Source organism: Fundulus heteroclitus, unplaced genomic scaffold (assembly GCF_011125445.2).
Source record: "Fundulus heteroclitus isolate FHET01 unplaced genomic scaffold, MU-UCD_Fhet_4.1 scaffold_66, whole genome shotgun sequence".
NCBI lineage: Eukaryota > Metazoa > Chordata > Actinopteri > Cyprinodontiformes > Fundulidae > Fundulus > Fundulus heteroclitus.
In genome coordinates, this window is record NW_023397099.1 from 748,584 (window position 1) to 759,150 (window position 10,567).

The 10,567-nt window shown below is 49.8% G+C and overlaps 1 protein-coding gene across 1 annotated transcript; it reads left to right on the forward strand.

Annotated features, from left to right (window-relative positions):
* Positions 1 to 204: 204 nt before the first annotated feature.
* glipr1a (GLI pathogenesis-related 1a) lies at positions 205 to 3,649 on the forward strand. Its single transcript, XM_012879356.3, has 6 exons — positions 205 to 415; positions 1,009 to 1,257; positions 2,502 to 2,614; positions 2,861 to 2,946; positions 3,052 to 3,078; positions 3,176 to 3,649. The coding sequence occupies exons 1-6, from the start codon at positions 263 to 265 to the stop codon at positions 3,322 to 3,324; spliced, it is 777 nt and encodes a 258-aa protein (XP_012734810.1). The 5' UTR covers positions 205 to 262; the 3' UTR covers positions 3,325 to 3,649.
* Positions 3,650 to 10,567: the final 6,918 nt, after the last annotated feature.

The window sequence follows — 10,567 nt, forward strand, 5'->3', positions numbered from 1 at the left end:
ACCAGACAGATCCTGATTCCCTTGATTTGGGAGAGTGTCCTCTGTGAAAAGGTGCCTTTTCTGTTTACCATAAATAGATATTCAGCTACTGTTGTAAAAGCTGCATCATGAGTGTGATGCCAAACATAGATGTAGAAATTGTCCTGTAACATTTCTAACAAGCCATGCTACATCCTGTTTCTCAAGGGCAACTCACTTCCCGTTTCAGTTAAAAAAAAAGTTGATGCAGGTTACTGACTGAGCTTTGCAGATAACTGTGGAGATGTTTCTGTGGGCCGTGATCGTTCTGGATTTGGGCGCTTTCTCCGTCTCACTGCCACAAATCAACGACCCGGAGTTCATTGACGAATGTGTGAGGGAACACAACCAAGCGCGCTCAGCTGTCGTTCCAGCTGCGAGCGACATGCTCTACATGGTAAATACTGAACGTGTCAGCCTGTGTTTCACTGCCGAAAAAAGGAAACAGACTTGTGTTAACCATTAGACTGGAGGTTAAACAGTTATTTGTCAAAGAAACTGAAAATAAGTTTTAATTAAATGAAAAAAAGTGTGAGAGAGAAAGCATTGTCTATTTGTTAAGATCTACGAGTTGTTGCAAGGTAGTTTAGGTCTAATCCACATTTATAGGTGCATCTCAGTAAAAACAGAATATGATTGAAAAGGTAATTTATTTCAGCAAAAAAAAGGGAAATGTATATATTATTTACTTTTGCTGTATACACCGACATATTTTATACAGCCTGGCTACGGAAAAAAAAAATACCACACCAAGGACATTAAAATACACAAGAGTCACTTTCTGACTTAAGTTAATGAATTAAATATTCTGATAAACTGTGTTGTAAGTGAATGCCCATACTCATACTCATCATCCAGAATCTGCTGTTTGGCTTTATTGTACTAAATTCCTGTGACAGTTAAAAATAACTAAAGTCAAAACAGTTATGTTTCACGTTGAAAAAAGTGTTATGTTTCATGTTGGTTGCATGTGTTCATGATGTCATGAAGTCATGGGATGAAGCCTTGGCTGTTACTGCCAGAGCGTGGGCAAGGCACTGCGACTTTCGACACAACATCTACCTCAAGGATGTCCGGCAGGTGCACCCTACCTTTCCCTCTGTGGGAGAAAACTTATGGACAGGCTACCCGCCATCGAATTTCAACATAAAGAGAGCCATACAAAGCTGGGTGAATGAAAAAAGGGTTTACAACTACCAGGACAACAGTTGCACAGATGCCTGTGGCCACTACACACAGGTATGTGCACAATGATAACATGGCTCATCTGCAGTTGAAACCAGGTATTTACACATGGTGTATGAAAAAGATATCTTTATTTGCTCACTTTCCTATGTTACCTGAACTTCTGCTGTTTTAGATTACATAATTACAAATTGTGAGTGGGTTAATGGGCTTCTTGAGTGGTCGATATGACTGGAAAAGTGTCATATGAATTAAGTCCTTTTACTATTTACAAAAGTAGATGGCCTCATGGCGACAGACATTATTTGGATACTGAAGCAATAAGACACCCAACAGAAGCTTGGGTTTTCCAATTAGAGACCCTAAGAAAACACTAAATAAATTACATGGGATGAAGTTTTGGCTATTACCACCCAAGGCTTGGGCGAAGCTCTGTGACAAGATCCAGATTTAAATCCCATAGAAACTCTGTGGGCAGACCTGAGACGGTGTGTATAAGCAAGCAACCCAATTGTCAGGATTTGTCTTGATGAACCCGAACTCACGCCACACACGGAGCTTAGTTTGAGAAAGTTTATTGAAGGATGGATGGATAGTGGAGGTGGAGAACCAGAGTCTATACCAGGGTGGTGAAGATGGAAGAGGAACGCTGGAGGACTGGAGGAAGCTGGAGAACCGGAGGACGTGGGAGAGCTGCGGGTGCAACGCCAAAATCCAGTAGCAGGGAGAGAGAGTTCTTGGCGCACGGAGGACAGCGGGTAAGCCAGGAGTGCAGCAGGTGGGAACCGTAGGAGGTGCAGGCAGACGCAGGGAAACTCTGACAACCAGACGTGGAAGAATCTCCTGATCCACACTCCACTTTAGTACATGGTGGTAATGCACATCATTAAGTTGCTTGCCAACCGCCATAAAACAAGAAGAAGAAGAAGAAGAACAACAACAACAAGTGGAGACAGAGCTGGGTGGAAGATGGAAGGTTCTGGAAGGTTCAGGGTGCAGCAGGCAGGATTGCACCCTGACACCAATAGCCTGACTTAGTTATAGCAGCTCTTTTAAGAAGCGTGGCGTAGTTCTACCAAATGTTCAAAAAATAAATGAAAACTACTAAAGTAGAAGAAATTAAAAAAAATATATATATCCGTCATTCTGGAATTTAACATGATTTTGGTTATATTACTAACTTAAAATAAGAAACATTGAGTCTAATTTAATGTCAAACAAAAAAGTAAAGATGTTGATCATTATTTAATAGTATATGTAAATGTCTTTTTTTAATTGTACCCCTCTTCCTTTCTCAGGTTGTTTGGGCAAAAAGCTACAAGGTTGGTTGTGCTGTCCAGCTTTGCCCAGATGGTGTTAAAAATTTTGATCCTCGTCAAGGTGCCATTTTTGTATGCAACTACGCCCCAGGGTAAATTCAGCCTTTGACCTATAGACTTTACATTTGACATGTAAGACTGTGAGAACGTGTGGCAGGAAACAGGTGGCTTGATGAAACAGGAAATGGTACACCACCAAATGCATCTACCTCAGATTGCCTGCCAATACAGCCAAGCAATACCTTAACAACTATAAATGCATTAATAGTGGGGGTAGCGGTGGTGGTGGTGGGGATGTCAATTCAAAAGTCTTTCAGTTAAACTGATTCTTTTTGCAGGGGTAATATGATTGGAAGGAAGCCTTATGAAAGTAAGGGGGCTCCCTGCTCTCAATGTGGAGACATTTGTGAGGACAAGCTCTGTCGTAAGTATAGTGCTTCACCAATTGAAGAAATGGATATCACTACAAATACAGAATGGACTTTACTGAAAGGGAAGACCTCTCTAAAGCATCTGTGTCTCTCTGCAGGTAGTCAGGAACGAGACATCCAGAAAAGTAAGTGTCATGGCAAAAAAAAACACAAACCTACCAAAGTAAAAGTGAGCAATTTTACTCCACTGTAAAACTACAAACTGATTCTTTGGTATTCTAGGCTACAGCTGGACCCCAGCCTGGGACCCCGTCGTACCAAACAACAATTTTCTGGATATCCTGATCGTACGGCCCATAGCCCTCGTCCTGACGTGTATTTCTGCATACGCAGTCAAGTACTTTTATCCCGATATCTTTTGCTATGAGTAGAGCCTTTGTTTTCATGGGAGATACAGACAGCATCCCATGCCATCTGTCTCATCCAATCCCCAATTAAAATTTTCTGTGAACCTTTAGCTTGAAAACTGTTGCTAATGTTACAAGCTCGCTGACTTACAAACAGGAACAAGCTGTTGCAATGATCCAGTTAAAGTCAAGAATTCTAATTATGATGCCATTGTGGGGGTGAGGCGCATTTTGTGTTTACCATAAATACATTTTGAGCTACTTTTTTAAAGCTGCATCATCACTGTGATGCACACTATAGATGTAGAAATGTTCCCGTATTATAAATAAACCATGCTACATCCCGTTTCTCAACGTGAATCATTTCCTGTATCAGTTAAACTTTATGCAGGTTACTGACTGAGCTTTGCAGAGAGCTGTGGAGATGTTTCTGTGGGCCGTGATCGTCCTGGATTTGGGCGCTTTCTCCGTCTCACTGCCACAAATCAGCAACCAGGAGTTCATTGATGAATGTGTAAGGGAACATAACCAAACGCACTCAGCTGTCCTTCCAGCTGCGAACGACATGCTCTACATGGTAAACAGCACGTATCAGCCTGTGTTTCAATGCCAAAAAAAGGAAACAGACAGTTAATTGTCAAAGAAACTGAAAATAAGTTTTAATTAAATGAAAAAAGTGTGAGAAAGAAAACATTTTCTATTTATTAAGGCCTGCAAGTTGTTGCAAGGTTGTTTAGGTCTAACTCACTTTACAGGTGAAAATGTTATTGAAAAGGTCTTTTATTTCAGTAATTTAGGTCAAAAAGGGAAACTTGTATATCATATGGGTTTGCTACACACTGACATGTTTATACAGCCTGCCTGCCTACAAAAAAAACTACCACACCTATTAAAATATATAAGATTCACTTTCTGAAGTGAACAACTGAAATAAATATACAAAATTTCATCAACTTCCAAGGTACATGAGCTAAGATCTGATGAGGTAAAAACCTCAACAACACTTGAAGTACTTGGAACCAACTTTGTTGACAGTCAAACACATTTGTGGCCTTCATCAGGGTCATTCCCTGATGAAAGCCACCAACAAAAATGAGTGAATGCCCTCAGCCCAATGCACTGAAACACTAGTATAGTTCATATCCATCATCTGTATTCTGTTGTGTTTTTTTTACTAACTTTCTGTGATACATAAAAATAAATTAAGGAAGTGTTTCATGTTGGTTGCATGTGTTGATGATATCATGAAGTCATGGGATGCAGCCTTGACTGTTACTGTCAGAGCGTGGGTGTTGCAGTTGTCTGTGGCCACTACACGCTGATATGTGCATGGTGATAACATGACTCATCTGCAGTTGAAACCAGGCGTTTACACACACTGTATAAAAAAGACATCCTTATTTGCTCACTGTCCTACCTTAACTGAACTTCACCTCTTTTAGATTAGTTAAGATTACCTATTATGCCTTTGAACAATTTGGGTAAGCTTATATGATAATGCTATGTTATCCGGGTCATAGCAACAACAAAAGGCATGTTGCATTGCAATTTGGGAACAATACCCTCATGTTGTGAAGAATTTAGGAGGACCCAAGAAATACCCGAAAACAAGTGAGTACAAAAATAATATCAGTCTTTATTTTAACGCTGGCGGCTCGGTCCCTGGTTCGGCTCGCACTCTGCGACTGGCCGCTCCTGGACGTGCTGGGGGCAGAACTCTGACTCCTTGTTACGAAGGCGTCCGAGAGGGGGTTATCCAGGGCTCTTTGTCCAGATCCGGTCCAGGTCTTTGTCAGGGGGAAATCCGTTTAGCTCAGGCAGCGGTCTCCAAGGGGGAATCCAATAGAGCGTCCAGGTCCAGGTCCAGGTCAATCCAGAAAGCACAGACAGAACAGGGGGCAGGCGAACTCGTTTTACTCACGGACAGACTGGGGTCAGAAACACGGTGAGGCAGTCCAGTTCTCTGAGGCTGACAGGCAGGACCCAGGCAGGCAGACAAATCCAAAAGGGGCAGACAGGTTTTCAAAAACAGAGGCAAAACAGGTCGAGAGACTGACAGGCAAACAAGGGTTCAAAAAGAAGGCTGGAAGCGCTCACCGTGTGGCTAAAGACGTTCTGGCACTGGAGGCTGCAAGGAGCAGAGCTTATAAGCAGCCAGGGCGGAGACAGACACAGGTGTGCTGATTGCAATCAGCAGCTCCAGTGCCAGAAACGTTACAGAGCCCCCCCCTCAAGGGCGGATTCCAGACGCCCTTAAACGTCTCTAAGAGTACAAAAGAAAACTAAATAAAAGTCTGACCGGGCGGGTGGAGGGGGCTACAGGCAGGAGGGTCAGAAAAAAAAAGGGAAAACAAGAGTCCATAACAGAAAACAACCCTCGGAAGGGCAAAAACCAACTAACTGAAATGCTTTTAAACCAATCTCTAGAACAGAGAGTCAGGTGGGCATCCTGGAAGACGGCCCACGCGAGAAACGGTCTCCGGAGGTCGTCCCGGCGGACCGTCCGGTGGACGGCTCCGGCGTGACAGGCTCTCCGGCGGACGGCCCCGGCGTGACAGGCTCTCCGGCGGACGGCCCCGGCGTGACAGGATCTCCGGCGGACGGCCCCGGCGTGACAGGCTCTCCGGCGGACGGCCCCGGCGTGACAGGCTCTCCGGCGGACGCCCCCGGCGTGACTGGCTCTCCGGCGGACGCCCCCGGCGTGACTGGCTCTCCGGCGGACGCCCCCGGCGTGACAGGCTCTCCGGCGGGCGTCCAGGAGGCCGTCTACGGAGCAGGAACCTCGGAGGCCGGCGGCGGAGCAGGAATCTAGGAGGCCGGCGGCGAGGTCTGGGGAGAGGAAAAACAGAACCCGGCGCCGGACTACAGGGTACGGAAGGCGCCAGACTACAGGGTACAGAAGGCGCCAGACTACAGGGTACAGAAGGCGCCAGACTACAGGGTACAGAAGGCGCCAGACTACAGGGTACAGAAGGCGCCAGACTAGTGGCTACAGGCGGCGACGCCTGGTTAGTGGCTACAGGCGACGGCGCCTGGTTAATGGCTACAGGCGGCGGCGCCTGGTTAATGGCTACAGGCGGCGGCGCCTGGTTAATGGCTACAGGCGGCGGCGCCTGGTTAGTGGCTTCAGGCGGCGGCGCCTGGTTAGTGGCTTCAGGCGGCGGCGCCTGGTTAGTGGCTTCAGGCGGCGGCGCCTGGTTAGTGGCTACAGGCGGCGGTGTCTGGTTGACGGCTACAGGCGGCGGTGCCTGGTCACTGGTTCCCGGTGCGGGAGCCTGGCTACAGGTGACCGAAAAAGGAGCCTGGCTACAGGCGACTGAAAAGGGAGCCTGGCTACAGGCGACTGAAAAAGGAGCCTGGCTACAGGCGACTGAAAAAGGAGCCTGGCTACAGGCGACTGAAAAAGGAACCTGGCTACAGGCGACGGACGAAGGAGCCTGGCTACAGGCGACGGACGAAGGAGCCTGGCTACAGGCGACGGACGAAGGAGCCTGGCTACAGGCGACGGACGAAGGAGCCTGGCTACAGGCGACTGACGAAGGAGCCTGGTTACAGGCAACTAACGAAGGAGCCTGACTACAGGCGACTAACAAGGGAGCCTCACTACAGGCGACTAACGAGGGAGCCTCACTACAGGCGACCGAAGGGGAAGCCTGGCTACAGGCGACAGAAGGGGACGCCTGGCTATAGGCGACTGAAAAAGGAGCCGGGTTACAGGCGACTAACGAAGGAGCCTGACTACAGGCGACGGAGGAAAGAGCCTGGTTACAGGTGACCGACGAAAGAGCCTGGCTACAGGCGACTAACGAAGGAGCCTGACTACAGGCGACGGAGGAAAGGGCCTGGTTACAGGCAACCAACGAAGGAACCTGGGTACAGGTGACAGAAGAAGGAGCCTGGCTACAGGCGACTAACAAGGGAGCCTGGCTACAGGCGACTGAAGGGGGAGCCCGGCTACAGGCGACTGACAAGGGAGCCTGGCTACAGGCGACTGAAGGGGAAGCCTGACTACAGACAACTGAAGGGGGAGCCTGGCTACGGGCGACTGAAGAGGAAGCCTGACTACAGGCGACTGAAGGGGGAGCCTGGCTACCGGCAGCTAAGGTGGGAGCCTGGCAACAGGCTGCTAAGGTGGGAGCCTGGCAACAGGCTGCTAAGGTGGGAGCCTGGCTACAGGCTGCTAAGGTGGGAGCCTGGCTACAGGCTGCTAAGGTGGGAGTCTGGCTAAAGGCTGCTGAGGCCACAGGATTACAGGCTACAGAGGACACAGGACTACAGACTACCGAGGCCACAGGACTACAGACTACAGAGGCCACAGGGCTACAGACTACAGAGGCCACAGGGCTACAGACTACAGATGCCACAGGGCTACAGACTACAGATGCCACAGGGCTACAGACTACAGAGGCCACAGGGCTACAGACTACAGAGGCCACAGGGCTACAGACTACAGAGCTACAGACTACAGAGGCCACAGGGTTACAGGCTTCAGGAGGCCCCGGGCTACAGGCCTCAGGAGGCCCCGGGCTACAGGCTTCAGGAGGCCCCGGGCTACAGGCTTCAGGAGCCAAAGTCAGACCCTTTGCCACCAGGAGTCTCAGGATCAACTCCTGGAGGGTCTCAGAAAGAGACATCCAATAAAGTCTCTCCCAGAGTTGGCTGTCCATGAGGGCAAAAAGGGGCCTGAGCTTAAACACAACATCGAGAGGCTCAAAGACTCCAGGGGGCCACAGTTGTTGCATCCTCTTCGGAGGCCTGGGGTGTCCGAAGAATGAAGAATCCACCTGAGACCCCGCATCACAGTTCAGCGACGGATCCCACTGTGTTGCCACATCACACATCCGCGACGGACCCCTCTGGGTTCCCACGTCGGACGTCTGCGACGGACCCCTCTGGGTCCCGACGTCGGACGTCTGCGACGGACCCCTCTGGGTTCCCACGTCGCACATCCGCGACGGACCCCTCTGGGTTCCCACGTCGGACGTCTGCGACGGACCCCTCTGGGTCCCGACGTCGGACGTCAGTGACGGACCCCTCTGGATTCCTACGTCGCACTTCAGTGACGGACCCCTCTGGGTTCCCACGTCGCAGGTCAGAAGAGGCAGGTCCTCCTGGACCACCTCTCTGGACTTCACGGGAGCCGAGGCGTCGGCCGGATCCTCAGGGACAGACTCAGGAGGCGAGGTATCGGCCGGACCCTCGGAGACAGACTCGGGAGCCAAGGCATCGGCCGGACCCTCTGGGACTGGTTTAGGTCGGCTGTAGAAAGCCTGGAGGGCTGACCGATAATGTCCCTCTACCTCTCTTAATTTCTCCTCCAGTCCCTCTGAGTATTGACAGAGGAGAGCCTCTCTGAGGCGTTTAATAATGGGGGCAAACGTCCTTATTTTACTCTCCAGGGCTTTATGGTCGGCTTCTACAGCGTCACTAGAGGGAGCTGTGGGCAGATCAGGATAGGGAGGTGGAGGACTTCGGTCCGCAGGACAGGAAGCGGCTGAAGAAGCCAGAGGGACGGTCGGCAGAGGCTGGGGCTGAACTGGCCCGGCTGACCGCTCCTCAGAACAGCTGGAGGCCTGGTCAATAAGCCGCCGTCTCCTCCTCCGGCGACGGGACGGCGGACCCAGCGGGGATGCCGATTTCTCTTGAGGAGACGGGATCGATTCCAGAAATAGGTCCGGACGGAGCTCTCGAATCACTTCCGGGTCGACCTCCAGGAAGACGTCCGGACCACTGACGGAGTAAGTTGAGGCAAAGCAGGACATCACATATGCTTGATCGGACCGGTCTGAAAAGAATGAGGAAGGTTGCAATTCGAAATGTGTCTCGCACTGTGTGGGAAAAGCCCTACAATGTTCTGGATCACCAGAAAACATTGCCGGCGGGGAGAGTCGGGGCTCTGACGAGGACGACGTCACCGGAAGTGACGGAGGGCTAGAGGAGGCGGCTTGCGGAAGTGGAGGCTGCGTGCTTCCCCGACTTCGAAGATGGCCTAGAATCTCCGAGATGCCGGCTTCTAAAACAGAAACGGATCTTTCTACCCCCGTGCGCCACTAGGTTTCGGGTACAGGGTCCATGTTTGGCCAGAACGTACTGTGAAGAATTTAGGAGGACCCAAGAAATACCCGAAAACAAGTGAGTACAAAAATAATATCAGTCTTTATTTTAACGCTGGCGGCTCGGTCCCTGGTTCGGCTCGCACTCTGCGACTGGCCGCTCCTGGACGTGCTGGGGGCAGAACTCTGACTCCTTGTTACGAAGGCGTCCGAGAGGGGGTTATCCAGGGCTCTTTGTCCAGATCCGGTCCAGGTCTTTGTCAGGGGGAAATCCGTTTAGCTCAGGCAGCGGTCTCCAAGGGGGAATCCAATAGAGCGTCCAGGTCCAGGTCCAGGTCAATCCAGAAAGCACAGACAGAACAGGGGGCAGGCGAACTCGTTTTACTCACGGACAGACTGGGGTCAGAAACACGGTGAGGCAGTCCAGTTCTCTGAGGCTGACAGGCAGGACCCAGGCAGGCAGACAAATCCAAAAGGGGCAGACAGGTTTTCAAAAACAGAGGCAAAACAGGTCGAGAGACTGACAGGCAAACAAGGGTTCAAAAAGAAGGCTGGAAGCGCTCACCGTGTGGCTAAAGACGTTCTGGCACTGGAGGCTGCAAGGAGCAGAGCTTATAAGCAGCCAGGGCGGAGACAGACACAGGTGTGCTGATTGCAATCAGCAGCTCCAGTGCCAGAAACGTTACACATGTTGGTCTGTTTCTGAACAGTATATCCTCCAAGTCCTCCATCAATGGACACAGTGATAGAGATAACTCTGAGGACTCAAAGCCAGCTGCTGAGTGAAAAAGGTTAGTTTCACTTTTGATACACTCTGACAAAGGAGAGAAAAAAGTCAAATTAACCCCAAAAAGAAAATAACAGACTCCCTACAAAAACTGGAAAGAGAGAAAGTGATCAGTCAAGTTCTCTACTATAAGCTGTATCCAGGATAGGCCACTCCATGTATATATGGACTTCCATAAATACACAATCTATGGGTACCACTCAGACCCATGGTCAGCAGGATTAGCTCTGTCACATACAACACTGCAAAACCTCTTGAAACAATTTTGGCGAGAAAATTGTTTCACACCACATACAAAACTTCACAGACTTAATTTTAAAGTCTGACACCCCAGACTGGCAGTAAGAGAAACCATAGTTTCCTTTGACGTCACCTCTCTTTTCACCTGCGTCCCAACATCAGAGGCAGAGAACACTGTCAGGACTCT